General features: G+C 38.6%; 1 protein-coding gene across 1 annotated transcript in view; it reads left to right on the top strand.

Moving 5' to 3' along the window:
* The window catches only part of CFAP58 (cilia and flagella associated protein 58), a 99293-nt gene that overhangs the window by 1391 nt on the left and 73640 nt on the right, over window positions 1–24262 (top strand). The window contains exons 2-9 of the mRNA XM_072805401.1: window positions 3727–4008; window positions 6142–6290; window positions 9989–10145; window positions 11181–11375; window positions 13677–13814; window positions 15769–15928; window positions 20046–20128; window positions 23383–23574. Coding sequence (XP_072661502.1) covers window positions 3727–4008; window positions 6142–6290; window positions 9989–10145; window positions 11181–11375; window positions 13677–13814; window positions 15769–15928; window positions 20046–20128; window positions 23383–23574 — 1356 coding nt within the window. The remainder of the gene's footprint in view (window positions 1–3726; window positions 4009–6141; window positions 6291–9988; window positions 10146–11180; window positions 11376–13676; window positions 13815–15768; window positions 15929–20045; window positions 20129–23382; window positions 23575–24262) is intronic.

Raw genomic sequence — 24262 nt, 5'->3', positions numbered from 1 at the left:
CCGTCCCTCGCTTAGTCATGTTCCTTTCCTCTCCATCTCCTGTTCCTTCATTTGCTTTTGAGCACTCCCATCCTTTCCCCCTCACAAGTCATCTTGGTTCATTTCATTCTTCTTCATAAGCCCCAGATACCCTCACCATGAACAAATGATTTCCCAGTCTCCCTTCCCCTTCATGATCTCCTCTCATTTCTTCCCTTCTTCTATTTTTTCTTCTCTCACTCGATGTCAGCCAGGTTTTCCTCACCTCTGCTTCCAAAGTTTCCATTAACACTCTGGCCTCATTTATCATTGCAGCTCTCCTGTCCTTTTTCCTTGTCGTTCTCCCACTAATTGGTATTCCCAGCACCCAGGACAGTACCTGGCAGATAGTAAACACTCGAAAGATAGGTGTTGAATGAAGGAACATCACAGTTCCTTTCTGACTAGTTCATGTTGAAATTGTGCTCCCAAAATAGAAACCATTATATGCTCTGACCGTGTAGACATCAACTGGTTATTGGTCACAGCTCAGAGGCTATTTTTGCTGTGCTTTTAGCATGGTACCTTTTAAAAAATGTCAATATGAACAAATCTGTTCATAAAAGTTCTTTTTAAAAACTTTTCTTTGTTTGATGTTTTTCCATTCCTGTGGTAAGTGCCAGATGTACAGGGAAAACCTCGTCTGCAAACAAATCATTAGGCTAGTGATCAAAGCCTGACATTAATACCATTTACAGGGATGGAATTGAGAACATTGCCATGATAAATTTTTTGTGTGTGCTCATGTTTAGCATCAACAAGGGGAGAAAACACAGGGCAGCAGCAGCACCATATTTTCTTAATACGATTTTCCTCTCCTTTGTGGAATGGTTATAATGTGATGTTTGCAATAAGCTGCTTTTAGTCAGGAAGAAAACCTCTGTTGAGTTTAACATTAGTACTAATGTTGTTATGCAAAAATGTTATAGATATGCTTGTTACTCTACATCTATTTTAAGATGTGGGTTCTTTTGCTTGGGTGTCATCTTTGGAAATCAACAGAAGTGTTTTTGGAAACCAAAAATATGTAGACTTTCTCTATATCGGGCAAGACAGGCTTGTCAAAGCAGAAGGTAAATGAGATTGCTTACCCTAAATCTGCAGGGCGAATTTAAATTTTACTTTTTTTGGGGGATTAGAGAAATAATCTCAATTGATTTCTTTGATTAGCAATAGAGTGTTGATGTTGAAGCTCTTTTTAGGATTGAACATCAAAGCATAATGATGCATCCATAAATAAGGCCTTTCATACCTTATCAGTTCCAAAGTCTTGCATGGCCTGCGATTAATCCATTCCATATCCCTTAGAATTCCATTCAAGTCCTCCAATCTGCCCTTATTTCCTTGTCTAGTCTTCTCTTTCTTTCTCCCTATCATACCCCTTACACTTCAGCCGCTCTGAGCTTCTTAACCAACCTCAAATCCTGAATACTTGCTGGGCTCTGAGCATTTGTTCAAGCTTTGCCCTGGGCCAGACATATCTTTTTCTCTCCATATTTACCTGTGAAAAATTCACTCTCCCTTCTGGGCCTGCTCAAATACCACCTCCTTTAGGAAACTGGCTTTCATTCTTGCTACTGGGAATAATTCCATCTTGTAGAATTTTGAAACCATTTTATGGCAGATATCAAATTCCTTACTTCCATTCTCTGAAAACATATCCCATCAACTATTAATGTAGAAATTCCCTGTGGGAGAGCTGTTTATTCCTTACCTTTGTGCCTCCTACAGGCTTTATAAACTTACACAGAGCAAATGTTCAATAAACATTTGCTAAATAACTAAACAAATATATTAACCATTTATATTATAATAAATATATTAACCATCCCTATCTTTTTTATTTTTATTTTATTTTTGTGCTGTGTCTAACAAGAAGAAGGTGTATTAGTTTTCCAGGGCAGCCATAACAGAATACTGCAAACAGGGCGACTTTAAACAGTAGAGATTTATTGTCTCACAGTTCTGGAGGCTAGAAGTCTGCAATCAGGGTGTTGGCAGGACCTTCCTTGCCTCTTCTGGCTTCTGACAGTAGCTAGCCATCTTTAGCTTTCCTTGGCTTCCAGCTGCCTCAGCCTAATTCCTGTGTCTGTCTTCATGTGGTATTTTCTGTATTTGTATTTCTGTCCAAATCCCACCCCTATACTTTTGTTTTATTGAGATATAATTGACATGTGACATTGTATTAGTTTTAAGTGTACAACATAATGATTTGATATATATATATATATATATTATTATTACAACAACAAGTTTAGACATCAGTCACTACACATAGTTACAATTTTCCCTCTTTTTATAAGGACACCAGTCCTGGGCACCTGGGTGGCTCAGTGATTGAGTGTCTGCCTTTGGCTCAGGTCATGATCCTGGGGTCCTGGAATTGAGTCCCGCATGGGGCTCTCTTCAGGGAGCCTGCTTCTCGCTCTGCCTGTGTCTCTCTGCTTCTTTCTCTGTCTCTCTCATAAATAAATAAACAAAATCTTTTTCTTTTTTTAAAGGAAGCCAGTCCTATTGGATTAGGGCACACTGTATTCCAGTATGATCTCAAGTTAACTAATTATATATGTAATGACTCTACTTCCAAATAAGGTCACATTTACAGTTACTGGAGGTTAGAACTTCAACATATATTTCTGGGGGACAAATTCAACTCTTAATACTAGAGAAATAAGAATTCTTATATAACTGACTTCTAGGTTCTCATCTAAGTTTCATCTCATAGCCAGATCTGCTTGAATTACACCTGTACGTCTGGACTCTCTCTCTCTTTTATTTTATTTATTTATTTATTTATTTATTTATTTTTTAATTTTTATTTATTTATAATAGTCACAGAGAGAGAGAGAGAGAGAGAGAGAGAGAGAGGCAGAGACATAGGCAGAGGGAGAAGCAGGCTCCATGCACCGGGAGCCCGATGTGGGATTCGATCCCGGGTCTCCAGGATCGCGCCCTGGGCCTAAAGGCAGGCGCTAAACAGCTGCGCCACCCAGGGATTCCCGCCCTCCCCACCCTTTTTAAAATTCTTTTTAAATTTGTTGTCCAGTAAGCACAAAAAGCAAATCTGGAGAAGCCCTGTGAGCATGGCATAGGGGGCATCTCATAAACCTGTGGAGATAACCGTGCCTAATTATTTTAAGAAATAAAAATGATGGAATATCTTTTAGGATACTATTCCATATTTCAGATGGGGTTCATTGTATGTGTGATTTCATGATCTCAAATCAACACCAAAATCTCCTGATAGCTGACCATAACATGCCATGGCTTTCCTCTGCAGTCCTGGGGCCAGTAAGAAGTGGAATGAAGTAAAATCGGGGCTTGGAATAATCCTAACAGCTATCAAAGTTTATGAGTGCCTCCTGTTTGCCAGGCACTTGGCCAAGTATTTAACATAAATGATCCTATTTAATCTGCTTGTTGATACCATGTGGTAGGAAATATATTATTATTATTATATAATGTATATAATAATTAATTATAATAATATAATAATAATATTATTATTAAAAATCTTATCCTAACACACATGTGTACATATATGCATGCATCGGGGTATGAACAAAATGTTTTTCCATCATGTAGTTTTGTCAATGACTTTTATTTTGCTTCTGTGAAGGCTTTGTGTTCATAGCTATTAACAGCAATTCCCAAATAGTAGTGATGTATATGTTGCAATACTCATTTCCCCCCTGCTCTTTTGTACAGGGTAAAAGTGAAAAACTCGCACTGGAAGAAACTGCATTTGAAGAAATCGAAAGGGATTTTCAGGAGGTTCTCAATGAACTTTCAGGAGACAAAAGTCTGGAGAAATTTAGAATTGAATATGAGAAGCTTCATGCTGTCATGAAAAAGTCTTATGACAATGAAAAGCGTCTGATGGCCAAATGCAGAGAGCTCAACGCAGAGATTGTGGTTAATTCTGCAAAGGTTGCCACTGCCCTGAAGGTCTCCCAGGATGATCAGACCACCATCGCATCCCTGAAGAAGGTCAGTGATCTTGTAGAAACAGAACCCAGGCAGAGCTGCCATAAATTCATCCTGTATTTAAAACATCCTTCTTTCTTTACATTGGCAGCTCTTGGCTGGTAGTAAATGAGTTACTAGGTGAAAATTTACGTGATTTATGTATTTCACTATGCAGGAAATAACGTAGAACCTTACTGGCTTAGTTTCTAGGAAATTCTGGGTTAGCAAAAAAGAATTAGAGGTAACTAAGTATAATACTAGGGACCTTGGTATGTCTTGTTTGATATAAGATGAGTAATTAAATATCTCATGATGATAGCTTGCTAAACATTTTTTAAACGATATTTTCATATTTTTGCTATTCCCCTTGTTTTAGGAGAAATTAACTTGAGAATTCCTAGATAGTGATTTTCACGATCGATCGTGCTTCCTCCTTGATCCTCCCAGTTCCTCATAATGGGAGAGCAGGGATTCAGTCTGGGAGATATTTAGTAAATATGGTTCTGTTTTACCCTTTATTTATTTATTTTTTTATTTTCAAGTGTGTTGTATTATTTTGAGGGTAAAATGTAAATGTTCTGGGCGGCCTGGGTGGCTTAGCCGTTTAGCACCTGCCTTTGGCCCAGGGTGTGATCCTGGGGCCGGGATCGAGTCTCACGTCGGGTTCCCTGCATGGAGCCTTCTTCTCCCTCTGCCTGTGTCTCTGCCTCTCTCTCTCTCTCAAGAATAAATAAGTAAAATCTTAAAAAAAAATGTAAATGTTCCTTGTGATTTCAAGGTGATGAGAGATTAAGAGATTTTAATTTATAATTAAGGCCCTAGTGATGAGAAATAACTCATGAAGTTTTTAAACTCCTTGATATCATACAATGAAACATCACCCAGTTTAAGTGAATTTCCAACACCAACGCATATTATGACATCTGTTTTCTTAGAAAGGACCTTTTTAAAAGTGCCATTTTCTCCCTACTGCCATTTTCTCCTTTTGTCCAAAAAAACAATAAAAGAAGGCTTTAACTCATTCTATGATGATAAAAAAAACATTTTTTATTGTAAATTAAAAAATTGGAAATGGAAATCATGAACTGGTTAAAATATAATTGGTGATTGATTGAGACATAACGTCATATAATTGCATTTTCACTTAAATATCCTTCATTTGTTCTGCTGAAAATAGTACATATGGTTGCTACAAAAAAATACCCTATAATTGTTTTGAATCACTAAATTATGTAAAGTTACCCAAAACTCATTTCTCTCTCTAATGTGAGTATGAATTTATGTAAATATTCTCTTCCAATTTTATGCCTTGTCAACACGAAAGTGGGTATTGTCACCTTCAGCTTATAGGTTCTTACACGTATAAAGGACTCACATTCCACTTGACAAAATTTTGCAAGAAAATTGAGTGGCAGGGTAAAACTCATGGCTGTTGCAACATTTGCTTTGTTCACTTATTTGAATGGCTGAAATTCCCTTTTAAGTATTTATGTTGGTATTCCACATTGCATTTCAGAACAGTAAGAAAACCCAAACTGCATGAGTTGTTTCCATTTCCAGCTAGGGGCTTTGTTTTTTCCCCTGTGAGCATTTGATGAGAAGGCCTGAGCATGGGCTTCTGGAATGGGAACCACCAAAGCTGTTGTATACAATTAGATGACAGTGAAGACTACCTTGCTATGAATTGTTCTAAAGTTGACATTGCCATCCAGGACCACTTACTTGGGACCTGAGGACAAAACAGATTTTTCTATTTGGAACTGTCAGGAGCTTCAAATTAAATTTGAAGCTTAGATCTAAGGTCAGTCCTTAATTTTTTTTTCCCAAAAATATCTGGACTTGGAAAGCACAAACTTTCATTTTTAATTTTGTAAACCTATATTAATATCTTTATTAAAAATATCCCCCTAGTTATAGCAGCCCTTGCAGGATGTGAGCCAGAACCCCTCCTAAAACTGCTGTTTAGTATTGACTAGCTCGTGTTGAGAAATTCAGTAAGTCAATATAAATGGAATGCATAATGTATAATATGTAACCTTCTTTCCCCACAAGTGATTACTATATTGGAGTTGTTTTATTATTCTGTTTACTCAGTTTATCTTGCATCTGGATCCTAGTTTGTTCTTTCTCACTGATGTCCCATGGCCCATATAGGAAATTGAAAAGGCCTGGAAGATGGTGGACACGGCCTATGACAAAGAGCAGAAGGCAAAGGAAACGATCCTTGCCCTGAAAGAGGAAATAGTGAACCTAACCAAACTAGTGGAGCAGGGGTCTGGATTGTCCATGGACCAGGATAGCAAGTAGGTCATGACTCTTGATGGATGTTGAACTTGCTTTTGGGAATAGCCTTGGGGCTTGCAGTGTCACCTTGAATGTTTTTTGTTTTACAGAGAGTTTCCTTCTGTGGTGGTTTCCTGGAGATTGTTTTCCATCTATTGCTATTTTTTACAAAAGAATTTATTTATTTATTTGAGAGAGAGAGAGAGAGAGAGCAAGCAAGCATGAGCAGGGGGAGGGGCAGAAAGAGAGGGAGAAGTTGACTTCCCGCTGAGCAGGGAGCTTGATGTAGGGCTCCATCCCGGGACCCTGAGACCATGATCTGAGCCAAAGGCAGACCTTTAACTGACTGAGCCACTCAGGTGCCCCTATTTTTTGTTTTTAATGCTCCCTTTCTCCATACCCAAGAACTCCTAATTTGTGTGTGTGTGTGTGTGTGTGTGTGTGTGTTTTGTTTTAAGATTTTATTTTTTTATTCATGAGAGACACAGAGAGAAAGAGAGGCAGAGACACAGGCAGAGGGAGAAGCAGGCTCCATGCAAGGAGCCCGACGTGGGACCTGATCCTGGGTCTCCAGGATCACACCCTGAGCTGAAGGCAGGTGCTAAACCGCTGAGCCACCCAGGGATCCCCTACAATTTCAAAATGAGTAAATGTTTTAGGTTTATTTCTTTCAAACCTGTGTGGAATGGAACTGGCTGCCTTTCTGCTCCAATTTCCAGCTGCTTCCTCCTCCCCCCAAACCCCATGATTATACCCATCACCATTCTTCCTACTTCTCAAATTCTAGGCCAGGAAATAGGTTCTAGGCTATCCCTTAAAGCTTCATCTTGTTGATTCTGTCTTCTAAGTATCACTTCTATTTTTCCCTGCTCCCTATCAGCAGTGCTAATGCCTGCTTCGGGCCTCTCATTTTCTGCTGGATCTAGTGATGGACTGCTAATTAGTCTCCTTCCTTCAAGGATCTTCACTATCTTCACTATCTTCCATAAATCAGATTTAGGCTTCTGAAATGTGTGCTGTGTGCTTCCATCTCTAGCACATGTTCCAAACACCTTTAATAGCTTCCCATTCCCAAAGGATGCAGCCTTGTTATTTAAAAAAATATTTTATTTATTTATTCATGAGAGATGCACAAAGAGAGGCAGAGACATAGGTAGAGGGAGAAGCAGGCTCCCTGTGGGGAGCCTGATGTGGGACTTGATCCCAAGGTCCTGGGATCACGACCTGAGCCGAAGGCAGACGCTCAACTACTGAGCCATCCAGGCAACCCTGCATCCTAATCTTGAACATGTCTTTCAGGGCCTTACATAGATCTGCCTTGCTAGATTCATGCCCAGAAACACCATGCTTGCTTATGCCCCCACACCTTAGACCGTGCTGTTTTCTATGCCAGGAATGCTTTCTCTTTCTTTCTCCACAGAGTAAACCACTATGCACCCTTCAAGACCCATCTCAAATACCATCTAATTTCATCACTATCAGCATCTCTGTTTCAACCTCTTCCCCACCCCTAGAACCAATGACTAAGCACAAGAGTACTGTTTTCTCTGTTTCCATAGAACCCAACATTTATCTCCAGTATGGCACTGATCACGTTGTATTGAAAATATTTGTTGAGGGATGCCTGGGTGGCTCAGCGATTGAGCATCTGCCTTTGGCTCAGGGCATGATCCTGGAGTTCTAGGATCGAGTCCCGCGTTGGGCTTCCTGTGTGGAGCCTGCTTCTCCCTCTGCCTGTGTCTCTGCCTCTCTCTCTGTGTCTCTCATGAATAAATAAATAAAAAATCTTCTTTTAAAAAAAGAAAACAATTGTCGATATGCTTTGCTACCCATTAGGCTGTGAATTCCTTGAAGGAAGACACCTTTACCTTCCCTTTAGGAGTCTAGCACTGTGCCGGGCATGCAAAGCCTTGCATTAATTAATTAGTCAAGAAAGAGCACACACTTCCTTAGCCATTTTTAGCTATATCTAACTGCTGTCTAGTTTTCTCATGCTTTCTAGGTGCATTTATCCAATATTGAGAGTTAATTCTAAGTGCAGGTGTTAGGGGAGGGAATAGGAAAAATAGAAGATGCAGTGTTTGTAATAATGGACTCTATTTTCTCATCAAAGAAGTCAAGCATCATCAGAGAAACTACTGAAGAGCAATGTAAGGGAACTGATCAGTTAGGAGAAGTTTTTTTTTTTTTTTTTTTAAGATTTTTATTTATTTATTTGAGACAGACAACAGGCACAAGTGGGGAGAGGGGCAGGGAGAAGAGATGCCCTGCAGAGTGTAGAGTCAAATGTGGGGCTTGATCCCAGGACCCCAAGATCATGACCTGAGCTGACGTCAGATGCTTAACCAGCTGAGCCACCTAGGTGCCCCAGTTAGGGCGAGTATTAATGAGAATTAGAACATGGTGAGGAGAAGAACTGAAGAAACTATCCAGACTAGAATTATATCTTTAATAATGTGCTTAAGCTGTCTTCATAGTAGTCTTAGAATTCGAACTTTTGTTTTTGGAGAAGTTGAATGTGGTCTTGAAGTGTCCTTATTAAATAGTTATATTCTATCAAAGTTATTGGTAAGTAAACATTGTCAGATTACTGTGCTTCCAATAGTCATTTGATGACTGCCAGTGGCAAGTGCCTCTAGTGCAAGTTCTCTGCTTTCTTGACTCTCACATAGCTGCCTTGCTTTAGACCTTAATTCTGCTGCACAGATCAGACCAGACATAGTCTTTCTACTTTCAAAATGTTGATTCTGTGGAAAGTCATGTCAAATCATATGTAGTGGTTTTTGAAATGTAGAAGTAACTGTTTATGATTAAATCAACAAATATTATCACATACTCTCCAATAACTGGCATTGTGAATGATTTTCCAAATTTTGTTCTTAGGAATGTCTTATCTGGGTTACATCTCTTTGGGAGAAACTAATCTCTATGGGTGAATGGAGAGAAAATTGGCAATGCATATTATTTGCTTATGTTTATGCTTCATTTTAGACTTTATGGCTGTGATCACAGTCCTCCACCGAACATAGTAAACAAATAATTTCTTAAATTAATATCTCCTTAGGGTTAATTACAAGAGTTGACAATAGCAATATAATTGGGATGCCTGGGTGGTTCAGTGGTTCAGCGTCTGCCTTTGGCCCAGGGTGTGATCCTGGAGTCCTGGGATCAAGTCTCACATTGGGCTCCCTGCTTCTCTCTCTGCCTATGTCTCTGCCTCTTTCTCTCTCTGCGTCTCTCATGAATAAATAAATAAAATCTTGAAAACAAGACAAAACAATAGCAATATAATCTTACTGTAACAAATTCAAGTAATACAAAGGCATGGAAACTAAGGAGGAAAAATTATCTCTCCAACTCTTCCAACCCTATATTACACTTTTCAGAGATAACCAGTCACCAGTTTCAAATTTTTTTTTAGACTTCTACAAAAATGCCTACAAAACACATATACATGCATATACACAGACAGTGTAATTCTTTAAAGATAAGAAAATAGATCATATTATATATATTATTATTAGAACTTCTTTTTCAGTTAATAACTCATGAGCAGCTACTGTGTCCATGACAGGGCATAAAAATCTTTCTCTTTCACACCTGGATAGTGTTAGTCCTGGTCCCGGAGTCTTGCCTATGAACATGAGCTCAGAGGATAATATGAAGGACTCCTGAGCAGATGGCCTTTTAGTCTGAGTCCTGTGTTGTTCTTTTTCAGCATCCGAGATTTACTGAAGTTCAAAGAAGAAGTGACGAAGGAGCGAGACCAGCTCTTGTTAGAAGTGGTGAAATTACGAGAGTCTTTAGCTCAGACCACTGAACAGCAGCAGGAAACGGAGCGAGGCAGAGAAGAGGTGGAGCAGGTCATCAGTCAGGTCTGCTCTGCCAAGGAGGGCAAGATGAAAGAACCTTCTGGAAACCCTTCTTGTGTTGTTCCTCTGTTCAATTTACTGCCTGGTGCCCAAACGAAGCATCCACGGTTCTGGTTGTTTCTCTGGTTTTACTTCTGCAAGAACAGTTATACTTGTGCATTTCCTCTCAACATTGTGTGTCTGAGAAGTCACTAAGACAGGGCACTGCTTACAATTTTGGCCCAAGAGAATATCCTTGGTAACAGCCAGGATGCCCTGCTTTTGGGAAGGGTGGAAATAGGCTCTTCTCCTTTGTAAGGACTCCTTTATTAAAAAAAAATAATTTATTTATTCATGAGAGACACACAGAGAAAGGCAGAGACATAGGCAGAGAGAGAAGCAGGCTCCCTACAGGGAGCCTGATGTGGGACCCGATCCCAGGACCCTGGGATCACAACTTAAGCCAAAGGCAGACACTCAACCACTGAGCCACCCAGGTGGTCCTGTAAGGACTCCTTTTGAACACTTTTATATAAATTCAGAAGTCAAGTAGATGATTCACATGTGCAATCTCCAGAAGAAAAACATGAGATTCCTTTGAGCATAAGATAACAAATATTTTTTGTAGATTTTGGCCATAATGATAAAACTATAATGCTGTTTTTAGTAACATCCAGGACATGTGAAACATAATTTCATGTTAAGGGTAGCAGGAAACATTTCATTTAGATCCTATTAATAGAGAATTGTATGAATTCTTTCCATGTTTAACTTCTCTAGAATTCTGGGCTTCCATATTTAATTGGATTTTATACCTTTCTTTGTGGATTTGTTCCCACCATCCAGGTGGTATTTGGTGTGAAGTGTCTGAAAAGCAATATAGAATATTCTTGGAAAGTTTTAACATTGAGGTTCAAAGATAACTGTCCTGCAGGGGAAGGGCTAATACAAGGGGACTATCCTGAAAATGTAAGATTTGAGAAAGGGAGAAGCTTGGCTGGGTGAGACCTGTCCTGGTGTGGGCTTCATCTCTTTCCTCTGTCCTTTCTGTGTCCTTAGTTCCAACAAGAAATCCAGCAACGTCAGAATGAAGCTTCACGGGAGTCCCGGAAGAAGGAGAAACTAGAGAAGGAGCTTAGGCAGATTCAGACAGACATGGACACCAGGCAGACAGAAATTAAGGCGCTACAACAGTACGTGCAGAAGAGCAAAGAGGAGCTTCAGAAGCTGGAGCAGCAGCTGAAGGAACAGAAGGTGCACTGGGTGTGGGCTGTACGGCGGTCCTTGCAACAAGAAGGGTGCCTTTGGAGCACTTGGAGTTTTCTTTGGAAAGCAGCAAACTCCCTTCCTTAGAGATGTGAGCAATACAGCACTTAGCACTGCATTGCTCTTTGGACAGCTCGTATAGGTAGATATGACCTATCTACCCCCCCTCCCCCAGCTCCAATGGGTTAATTTCTTTTGAATCTTCTATGGATCTATAATATACATATAGGAAAGTGTGTAAGTCACAAGTGTATAGCTTGATGAATTTTCTCCACTTAAACACATGTTGGTCACCTGTATCCAGCCCAATATACACCACCCGAGATGTCCCCTTGTGCCCCCTCCCAGTCACATGCTCCCCCAAAGTTCACCTCTATGCTGAATTCTAAGCAGAGTTTAATTTTGGCTGTTTTTATACTTTACAGAAATGCAATGTGTACTCTTTTGTGTTTAACTTCTTTTGCTCAGTATTCTGTTTGAGGGATTCATTTATGTTGCCATGTAGTTATAGGGCGGCATTGTCCAGTATGGTAGCCACTGGCTACGTGTGGCTATTTAAATTTATTTAAAATTAAGTAAAATTAAAATTTTAACTCCTCAGCTGCATGAGTACCACTTCAAGGGTTCACCATACTGGACAGCACAGATAGAGTGTGCTGTATCCATATCACTGTTAAAACTTCTATTGGACAGAACTCAATGGGCCATTCACACTCATAGTAATCATTGTGTGACCATTACATGATTCATTTTTAACAGGCTTATTTTTAAGTTTCAATTTTAGGAAACCATACTCAGTCTTTATGCATTTTAAAATGGTACTACTTTTAACATTTCCCCTAAAATAGCTGTTTAAGGTAACATTTGAGTTACAGTAATAATTCTGGTCTGTCTTTTCTCTTTCCTTTCCTTTTTTAAAAGATTTTTGTATTTATTTTAGAGAGAGACACAGAGAGAGAACATGTGCGTGGGAGCTGGGGGAGTGGCAAAGGGAGGAGAGAAGCAGACTCCCTGCTGAGCCCAAGGCAGGCGGGGATCCATCCTACAACCCTGAGATCATGACCTGAGCCGAAATTAAGAGTTGGATGCCCAACCGACTAAGCCACACAGGCGCCCCTCTTTTCTCATTTCTTAAAGAAGCAATTCATGTAATTGAGAAAAGTCATTTCTTGAAAATATTTTCTCTTAGGAAGGTTCCAAAGAATTGCCAAACCATACAGTGTTTTATCACTTACAAAATAGATATTAGAAAACGTTTCTTTGCCAATTGCCTCATTAGTTTTGTATAAAGCCAGAAATCATATAGGTAATATACAATGTGCAAGTATCCACAAGAAAAACATGAGACGTCTTTGAGCGTGAAATTTGAGAGGTTTTTGAACATCATGATCAAACTACAGTTCTTTGTTTAGCAATATACAGGACTCACGTAAAACACAATTTCATTTTTAGCATAGCCGGCTATGTTTTATTTAATCCCTATTGACGGGAAATTGGATGGATTCTTTCTGTGTTTAACTTTTGCTTACATCAAATTATATTTTGGAATAATTGTCTAAACTATCGTCTCTCTTCTCCTTTCAGCACATTTGATATGTCTCCATCCTCCCACTAGTCTGCCAATAGAAATGACTCCCGGCTCCCCCAAATATAATCCTCTTTTTTTTCCCTTTTTTTAAAATAAAACCTTGTCTGCTCAGGATAGTCAAGGTAGGGTAGAGGAAATGACACTGACACTAAAGTCAGGTAGATTGAAATCATTGCACTGCTGTTCCACGGTTTTGAGTTCAGTTGGATTTAAGAGGAATTGTCTCTGTGTTGGTGTCAGTGAATTGTTCTGCTCACAAAAATGTTGTAGGCATGTTAATATGGGATCTGCTTCTGAAGATGTAGCATCCCAGCCCCACAACTGATAAAACCCGTTTGAATCTCTGGCTCATTTGCAATGATTATAGCAATTGTTGCATATGCGAAGCTTGCCAAATGGCAAACAGGCATTAAAATATTTATCCGCCACCTGTGAACAAGACTTCCCAAGGCTCTCAGAAAAAAAAAAATGATGCTCTCTGTGTTATTCATTAGAAGACATTGTTTTCCTCAGCCATTTAACATTTATCATATTTGAGTGCATTAGTGCTTTCACCAGGGATAAAGAACAATTTCTACAAAGACAAAAAAGAAGTGTGGTTGCTATGATCATCCCAGGAGATTTGCAGGGCCTCCTGCGTGGATATGCAGATATTGTGATCAGATTAAAAAGCATTAACCAGCTCGTCATGCATCTTTCAGATATTGAACGAAAGAGCTGCAAAGGAACTGGAGCAGTTTCAGATGAGAAATTCTAAACTTCAGCAAGAGAATGAACAACACAGTCTGGTTTGTGAGCAGCTATCCCAGGAAAATCAGCAGAAGGCATCGGAGCTCAAAGTAAACACCGTGTGACCTATCTGTTCCCTAGCACTCCCTCCTTTATTCCCTATTAATAGAGGTTTACCACTGCGGTTGGACCCCTTGGTTGCGTAACCTGTATTAGCCTTGATATATTAGAGGCAGGCGCCAGTCTTAAGTGATGGTTTTCTGCCTGGAAGTAGATAATTTGATGACTTCCATTCTTCTAAAACCACAAACCTGAATGTCGATTATATGATTATGCAAATGTTTTTTTGAAAGCAAGCCCAGATGCTCATCTCTGTAACTTAGCCTTGGAAATAACTAGTTGCCCTGAGCTAGACATCATTTATATGAATGAGTAGCAAAGAAGTCAGATTATATTTTACTACTTGTATGGAGAAGGTGGAATGGCAGGGCTGGGGATGGACTGGTGTTATTGGGTATCTACTTCCAGGATTGTACAACCATGATTTTTACTTTCATCTACTGCAAATTTCAAGACAAGCTTCCCATTTTTCTCCCTGTCTTCAATGAAAAGTGCTTGAATCTTATGTTTGGATAACAGTTTTATACTTGGGTACATATTGTATACCTACACACTTAACAGAAGGGTTTTATGTTTATCACTGATTCTGAAAAAAAATCCATAAACCCTTCTCCAGTTATGTTAGGATACTAGGCACAAAATGAGTGACTGATCAAGAATGATATATAGATTTGATCAGTGAATCATAACAGTTTTTGCATTGTAAGCCCTTTTGACAATCTGATGAGAGCATGTACACACACACACACACCACACACACTTATTTGCACATCTTGCATCTTGTTTGGAATACAGTTTAAGATTTACAGGGTTTTTCTGTAGTCTAACCACAGGGTCTGGATTAGTAACTATTGAGTTAGAACATCCTATCGTTCTAATTGGAAAGGGCCTTAGTTCAGCTAATTTAGACCATATAAATCTGAGGTGGAGGAGCATTTAAAGCAGTCCAGAATGGTTTGACTTGAAACCATTCTTTATGAGAAAGTTATAAATTGAAGCAGAAATGAAATGACTACTTAAGGCAAAATAATATATTAGCCCCTAGGTGAAATTAAAATAAAAATACTTATGCCATTAATTCTCTTCTTTGATAACATGAATGGGGCACCTTGAAAGATGGAATATTTTTGTTATCAGATTCTGAACCTATAGGATTCTACTTCTAGCAATAATCCGAGAATAGCATGCCCAGCTAAGTGCAGTTTCTTCCTTGTCAAAAGCTAGAGATAATTGCTAATGTTTATTTGCGGAAGAATCACTGATTGCTTTTCCAGCAATGTCTAAGAATGGCAAATTAAAAAAAATGAATTTAATTTAAATTGAAAAAAAGTCATAAAACTTGAAGTCCTTTGACAAAAATCTGGTGCTTTCTTTTGCTAGAATTATTATTTTGGTACCTTTTGCCATTATGTAGACTTGCTTATTCATGTCACCTTGTCTACCTATCTGTATGTACACCCACTGACTAACATCCTCTGAGGAGGGAGGGCCCTTTCTCTAGTATATGCTATTCTACTACAGTGGCCACGTGGGTTCAAAAGACTTTGAATATTTTATAGCATGTTAATAATCTTCTGAGACAGATTACTCTGTGAGTACATAAAAATTGCCAATCAAATACAGCATTTGTACATAAAACTCATACATTTATGATACTCAGCATTCTTATCCTATTTGATTCAACAATTCAGTGGTACCTTGGGACATCAGGTCTAATCAGTCTTTTTCATTATTTTTTAGCTTACATAGCCACATATTTTATTCAGAGAATAGTTTTTCAATTTCTCTCAAAATCAAACAGTCTGTGTTTTTATTTAACCCATAGAACAACTTTACACTGATATAGGAACAATTTCCTTTTATTGGTTCTGAGTTTATCATCATCTAGTCACTGGTTCTTTATCTACTGAGTGTCTCTGGTTAATTCTGTCTCATTAATTACAGGCCAAAGAGGAAGAAGTCCATCAGATGCGGCTTGACATCGGGAAGCTCAACAAAATCAGAGAACAAATCCATAAGAAATTGCACCAGATTGAAGATCAAAAGTCAGAAGTTGAACAGAACAAGGAAACTCTAAAAAATCAGATCTTGGGATTAGAGAGAGGTACAGCAAGAACCATTTTGCACTTTGTTTTATTCCTTTGCAAACATTTCATAGATGACTGAAGTCATTTGGTAACCCAGGGCTCTATGCATACAAACACAAACCATGCCAAATGTAATCAATAAAATAACTTTCAAGCTGGTAAGCAGCCAATATGCAGGGGACATAATTTTGCATATCTTAACTTTCTTACCTTAAAAAAATTCTTCAACAGACTATATTGGCACAATGTAAATTCAGCCAAAAGTATTGCTCAGTACTTGTCACTGGAATAAATAACATCTATACCCTCAGGTCCTAGTTCTACATGACCTTCTGCTTTAGCCCCCTTTCTCATGGAAGATGGGGAATAAATTAAAATGAATGTCCCCCACTAGCAGTATTTGGGACAATATTATACAAAGAATCAGTGGAACAAAAATAAAAGGCTCCTAACTTCTTTGTTAGTATTTTCCATGTGGTAAACATTTGTTTTACCAGCTATCACATTGCCCTGTGGAGGAAAAGTTTAAGAGCCATGGAAGGCCAATAGCACAGAAAAGTCATTAAAGATACAAACTATGGAGTCACTGTCTACCTGGGGTCAGATCCCACCTTTAATGTATGTATTGTTGGAGGATGAGATGAGCTAATACACATAAAGCACTTGTGGATGGTACCTAACACATAGTAAGTGCTTACCAAATGGCATCTATTATTATCCAGGATATTACAGTTTATATAAGAAGTAAGATAGAAGACCATCTTATTCTGAAAAAGAATATGATTGAAAATAGGATATGCTAGTCAAATTTGGTTTGGCAGAAATAGCTCTGAACTTGGAGACAGAGGACCCAGGTTTGAATTTAATTATGCCAGAGTATGTGAGGCAGAAACATGTCATTGAACTTAAGTGGGCTACTATGAGTTGTAGGTCACTGAAGGAGGTAACATACCTAAGAGCATAAAAACATACATTGTCTCACTAAAAGTTAGGCAAAAGCTAAATCTCTAGGTAAGGTTATCCAGTTGACTATTGAAAATCCAGTTGACTATTGAAAAACATTGAACAACATGTGTTTGGACTGTGTGGGCCCACCTGGATGTGGATTTTTTTTTTTTTATAAATACAATTCATATAAATGTATTTTCTCTTCTCTATTATTTTCTTTTTATATATATATTTTTAAATTTTTATTTATTTATGATAGTCACAGAGAGAGAGAGAGAGAGAGAGAGAAGCAGAGACATAGGCAGAGGGAGAAGAGGGCTCCATGCACCGGGAGCCCGACGTGGGATTCGATCCAGGGTCTCCAGGACCACACCCTGGGCCAAAGGCAGGCGCCAAACCGCTGCGCCACCCAGGGATCCCTCTTCTCTATTATTTTCTTAACAACATTTTCTTTTCTCTAGCTTACTTTATTGTAAGAATATAGTGTAGAATACATATACAGAATATGTGTTGGTCTACTGTTTATGTTATCAGTAAGGCTTCTGGTAGACAGTAGGCTATTAGTAGTTAAATTTTGGGGGAGTCAGAGTTATATGTGGATTTTCAACTTCGTGGGGGATTGGCATCCCTAACTCCCATGTTGTTCAACAGTCAACTGTATTTGTTATGTAAGCCTTTGAAAAATGCAGATATTTTTCCTTCTAAGACATCAGGAAATAATCTTTTATTGAGGTATAGTTGCAGCTTATCTTGATAATTTCTCCATCATTCATTCAATGACTTGAGTGCCTACTATGTGTAGTGCACTAATGTTGGTTGAGTGCATGGAGGTCACTGCCCTTAGGGTGCTTATGATCTTGCATGAGTTTACAATCTAATGTCTTCAGTGACAGGAAGAAAAATAGAATTACTAGGTCATATTTTGTAATTGGTTTAGTGACTTTTAAAACACTCGCATATTTAAACTTCTATACTTTTGCCTGCTAAGTTTTGAAAAATAATTATTCATTCAGTGTTCAACCCAATTCTTCATCCTTAAGTCATGTTTACAGAAGTTATCATGCTCTCTCCTATGGTTATTTTATAACCATATAACCATATTTTATTTTATCTCATTAACATCATTATTTCTTCTTAGGTACCTCTTCCTTTTGATGTGTCCAATCAAAGAGTTACATTGGACATAATAGTTAGGAGAACGAGTCCTCCATGTGTTATGATTTTCTACCATAAAGCCCAAGGAACTAACTGATAAACTGCCAGAACTAATGAGAGTTCACTGAGGTGGCAGATTATAAAATAAATATATACATATCAATACTTTCCTTTCATACAAAGAATCAGTTAGTTAGAATATATGATGGAAAAACCCCCTCTCACAATAGTAACTAAAGTAATAAAATATCTATAAATAAAGTTACTAGGACACTGCAAGACATGTATATAAAACATGCTACAGAATTCTATTGAGAGGTATAAAGGAAGACTTGAAAAATGGAGAGATATATGAAGTTCCTGAATGAAAAAGAGCAATATGATAAAGATATAAATCTGCCTAAATTGATCTATACACTTAATATTTCCAATAAAAATTTCAGTAAGTTATGTTGTTGGGACTTGAAAACTGAGTCTAGAGTTCCTCCAGAAGAATAAACAGGTGACAATAGCCATAAAATTCTGGAAAAGAGAAGTGATGAAGGAGCATTTGCCTTACTAGGTGTTCAATATTATGAAACTTCGGTAATCAAAGAGTGTAGTGAAAATGCCTCATAAACGGATCAATGGAAGAGATTGGAAAAAACACAATAAGACTCAAGGTTATCATTAAAATAATGGTGTTGTTTCATACCAGTGCAGTATGGATGGTTAAGAAAATGGTAGCATGACATAAGTTACTTTTTGGGATTAAAAGTTTACATCAGATGTGGAAACCAGAAGGCCAAGATTGAGAGATTTAATGAAATAAAAGCTAAGGGTTTTTAATGTATCAAAATTTCTCTCTATAAAGGCAAATTGACCAAAACATTGCCAAAGAGCTAATGTTTTTATTATATAAAGAGTTCTTAAAAATCCACGAAAAGGACGAACAATTCATGAGAAGAATGGGCAAAGAGCAAGTGTGGGCAATTTTAAAAACAGAAACACAAATAAATTATCATTAAACATGAAAAAGTAGTCAACTTCATTACTAATCACAGAGCTATAAATAAATACAGACATATGGTTTTAATAATCTATTGGATTGTCAAAGATCAGAGAGCATAATATCCACAGGTGTTTTGGGTGTGGATTTAAACTACTATTAGAAAAAAAAAAAAAACTACTATTAGTTTTCTGGAAAGAAATTTGGTAGTAGGAGGAAATGCCTTTTTTTTTTTTTAAAAAAATCACCTTCAATCCAGGACTTCCTCTTCTAGAGTAACAAATGAACAAGAACTATTACAGAATTATGGCTTATAATTGCAAATAAATAAGTAAAATGGAAGCAATTTAAATGTTAAGGTGGGGGATTGACTAAATATATTATGCATTTTCATATAGTGAATTATCACAGAGGCATTAAAATCTGTTGTAGATGCATATTTATAATATATAGAAGCATTTATTTTATGTTAGTTAATTATAAAAGCAAGCTACAAAACAGTATGTGAAGTATAATTCACTTTGGGTATATATATATATATGAATGTGTGTATATCTATATTTTTATTATGAATGTGTGTATATCTATATTTTTATGCACACATATATTTGCAAAGGAAAAAGTCTGGAAAGAGACCTATTAAAATCCTAAGTAGATTCTGGTTGACTTGAAATTTTTTCCCTCTAGTTTATTTGGATGTGTCATTTGTTTCTGTATCCCGAATTACTTGTATAATTAAAAAGATTTAAAAGAGCAAGGACTTTTGGCTTCAGAGAAACCATGCTCCCAGCCTTAGCCCTGTCACCTAGTTGCAGACGGTTGGCATGTGGCTTAATCCCACTAGTCTCAGTTTCCATCTGTTCAGTGGGATGGGAGACCTCCTTCACTAAATTATAGTGAAGATCATCTAAGACTCAATAAATAGTTTTATAGCTGCAGATAAACACGTAAAGCAGTTTCTGTGTCACATCGGCTTTGGCTTTGGCAGATTGTTTCTTTGGTCAGCTCCATATTTCTTCTTCTCTTTCTACTTCGTCATTTAGAGGTGGAAGCTTCAAAGAAACAAGCAGAACTTGATAAGAAAGCAATGGATGAGCTTCTGAGAGAAAGGGACATATTAAATAAGGTGAGCTTGTACCCATAGCATGGTAAATAAATATCTTTCTTTAATGCTATGATATCTGCCTATAACCAGTTGTGCAGGGGAAGGAAGACTCTGAAACGAACAAAAGTGGATTAGAAATAAATAATTGTGCTCCGTTTTCTTCCAAGCTGCCACACACAGGCCACCATTCACAGGCTGAGAACTGAAACTGCATTATCACCCTTGAGCACAAAGGGACTTGGGGGGAATTACCATATAAAAGAGCAGGGGATTTAAGAGCATTGTGTGGATTCTGATTTTATTGCTAGTGTGTTATTTGGCATCCTAAACAGTTGATCAAAATTTCTGAATTTAATATCTATGATCTACAACTTTTACTAATCCAGAAGATACAAGTGAGTGCTAATACCATTTTACCTTTGAGTTTGGTTTAAGAAGGGCTGGTTGATGCCATAAACCTTCCCTCCGTCTTCTTTTCCTAGACTGTTGTAGGTTTTGTTTTTGTTTCCAGCCCTTTCGTCTCTTAGTCTTTGAGCTCAGTCTGGTCCAAAGTTGAGGGAGGGCTTGTGGGAGCTTGAGGACTGCAAAGCCTCCACTCAAGGGATGACCCCTACCCTCACCCCTTTCCTCTTCAAATGGGTCCAGAGAATTCCTTCAATTGACAATCACTCTTAGCAGGCTAACTACTTTCAAGGATTTAGGGTAAACTTTCCTGCCCTGGGATTTCCTCCAGGGAGAAAAAAATCCAAGGGCCAGGTATAGAGTGAGGAGGCTGCTTCCAGAACAGTCTATGGCCTTTGGCCAAGACAGCTTCATCTCATCAAGTAGAAACAGCATATATTTTTTCAACTTCCATTATTTCTTTAGGTTTCCCAGTGTTGAACAAATATTGACAAAATAGACCACTTTGGAAGCTAAAAAGAGACAAAGTAGGGATCTCAGGAAATAGTAGGAGATTACATATCTTTACATGCTGAGCACTTCTTAGAAAATTGTTGTTTTTTGCATAATCCTGGAAACTTTATTCAATAAATTCGCACATGCAAACAATTCGTTTGATTTAGAATTTTAAATGTATTTTTAACACATACATTGAATGCATTTATATTTTATGTATACCGGTAGACGACCAATAGATTTTCTGCTACAATAGGACATGTAGTACAACATTAATTTTACATTTATTTGTTTGATTTGACTAATGTCAGTTCCTCCTCTAGGGCAGGGTATACTTTTTTTCTTTTCTGGCCAGTGCATCCTTAGTGCCTAGCGCAGTGCCTGACCCTCTGCAGGTATGCAATTAACCTTCACTGATAATACATTCCTTCCCCACTGACTTGAAATGCCATCTTCACTGAGTGAATGAGCTGCATGGTTTCGACAAGCGGCAATGTTAATATATTTTCGTTCTTTCAGTGTCATGTTAAAGTGGCTTTGTCTTCTAGAGAGTGAATGTTTAATTCAATACTTGAAAATCAAGTTGACCTTTTCTATTTTCTGCATCACCACCCAAGTGAGGTGTAATGTGTTTATGTTCCAGTGGTTTCAGACCTGCCTGCAGGTATGTATTGCTTAGAGATTTGGGAAGGGACAACCAGGTACCTCATCAAACCCAAGGACACAGCTGGGCCTCATGAACTAATGGAAGCCTGACCTGACATTCTTGGGGACACATGAAAGCCCTCTGTTGCCACCACTAGATTTGCTTTCATTCCTTTCTTTCAGGGAAGATTGCCTCCCTGCTTCTCAGTCCAATAGGCATCACCAACAGCTCCCAGGTTTACATCCTGTATTGAGTTGCAAAGAGCGAAAGGCCCTGTTTCAAAAGTCCCTGGTCCATTCATACCTATGGTCAGAAAAGTGAGTCCTCTTGCATGAGCGTGGCTGCCAGAGTGGCCCTACTATTGAATCCATATTTTCAGGGGACAATCTGGCTTCTTGGGCAGGCAATCCAAAGGAATTTCCATTTCAGCATCAGAAATCACTAGTGCAGCTTTTTAAAAAAAAACAGTGTTGGTGCCTGGGTCCTACCCTAGATCCACTGAGTTGGAATCTCTGGGAGTTGAGACAGAGACATCTGCATTTTTTTAGAAACTGGGTTCATTATGTTATTGTGGTAAAATACACGTAAGGCAGGATAGACCATGAGTGACAGTGAGTCCCATCACAGTGTCACACAACCATCACCACTATCTAGCTACAGTTATTCCCCCACCCTCCGCCTCTCCCACCCTGACCAACTCTGACTTCTTCTGCTTTCTTCTTCTGTGGATTGGACTATTTGAGATATTTATGTAACTGGAATCATATGTAACTTTTATATACGGCATCTCTCACTTGGAATGTTTTCAAGGCTTCAACCATGCTGTAGCTTGTATCAGGACTTTGTTCCTTTTTTATGGCTGATTGATATTCCACTGTGTGGATAGACCACACTTTGATGACCTGTTCATCAGCTGATGGACATTTGGGTTGTTTTTCCCTCTTGGCTTTTGTGACTAGTGCTGCTGTGTGCATTCATATACAAATTATTGTTCGAACACCTGTTTTTTGGCTCTACCGGGTGCATATACCCAGGAGTGAAATTGTTGGATCATACATTTACTCTAGACATTTGTGTCTTTAAAAAAATATTTTATTTATTAGAGAGAGAGATAGAGAAAGAACAAGCAGTAGAGAGGAGCAGAGGGAGAGGGAGAAGCAGGCTCCCCGCTGAGCAGCTGCCTGATGCGGCTCTACCCCAGCACCCTGGGATCATGACATGAGCCCAAGGAAGATGCTAAACCGACTGAGCTGCCCAGACACTGATATTTGCATTTTTAACACATTGGTTTTATTCTACTTTGTAGTCAAAGCCCTGGTACATGATTCAGTTGTTCTAAGCTCACAGGAACAAAGCTAGAGCTGGGGTGGAGTTTACCTTTGGGGGGTCAGCCGGTCCTGACTCAGATTAGCCCATCAGACTCAAATCCTGGCTCTGCCACTCCCCCATTGTATGAACTTGTAGGCAAGCAGCTTAACTTCTAAATGTCAGTTTCCTACCCTTAAAATGGGAGCAAGACAATACTCACTTCCTAGTGACATTGTGGTCACTTAGTATATTTACGGATGGGTTTGCCTTATGCAAAATTAACATAATAGCTGTAGAGAATATGATTATTTTTATTCAACCAAAAAACAATGTTATCTAATTATTTTAGGGATGAAACAGGATAAATGTATCCCCAAATCCCCACACATTTTGAGTAATGTGGCTGCTCTTTTGTCATTTTTAGAACATGCTTAAGGCGATCAATGCGACCCAGAAACAGATAGACCTGGTAAAGCTCCATGAGCAAGCCAAGAGGAATCTGGAAGAAGAAATCCAGAACTACAAGGATGAGGCTCAGAAGCAGAGAAAGATCATCTTTCAGCTGGAAAAGGAGAGAGATCAGTACATCGATAAAGCCAGTGACCTTACCCAAAAGGTAAAGTCACTCCTTGAAGGTGTGGGTGGAGCACAAAGCACGTCCTTTCTGATTGTCACACACTGTAGCAAAGAGAATTGCTTCAGATTTGAGCCTGTGGTTTGCATGAGAATTTAAGAGGAATGATGTTGACAGAAGGGAAGCTGTCCCAGAGCTGATCTGGGCCAAATTGTGAAGTGGACAAAGCTTAGGGGATCCCTGTTTCCCCCTTTGAGGCTCTTCCTGTGCACTTTCCCTGGGTTGGATGCATAGGTTGGGAGGAGGTGCTGTCAGCATCACCATCTCCATACCCTTTGTTCTCACCCTCCACATCTGTCCCTGAAATCTTTGTCCCCTCTGACCAACTACTTCCAACTAGTTGTTAGGAGAAAGGCATCTAATTAAATGGTCTCAAATTAAGATGTAAGTGACTCCTGGCATCAGGTAAATGTTCACACATTCAAAGAACATTTCTATTTTGCAACTATTGTGAACCTGAAAGCTCACCAGTGGTAGAAATTCACACATCAAGTAGCTAAGTCCCAGATCTCTACTTCCTGTGAACAGCAGCATCTTGAAGAATGACTTCAGGGATTTGGTTCTACTTGAACCAGTTGTCTTAGTACGTTGCCAGCATTAAGCATGAGTGGTTAGACTCTGCTGTCTTCAGTGCATTCACAGATGGCATAGAGCAGGAGGTTTTATGAGA

Source organism: Canis lupus, chromosome 29 (genome assembly GCF_048164855.1).
Source record: "Canis lupus baileyi chromosome 29, mCanLup2.hap1, whole genome shotgun sequence".
Classification (NCBI taxonomy): domain Eukaryota; kingdom Metazoa; phylum Chordata; class Mammalia; order Carnivora; family Canidae; genus Canis; species Canis lupus.
This window is presented reverse-complemented; position numbering and strand designations above follow the sequence as displayed.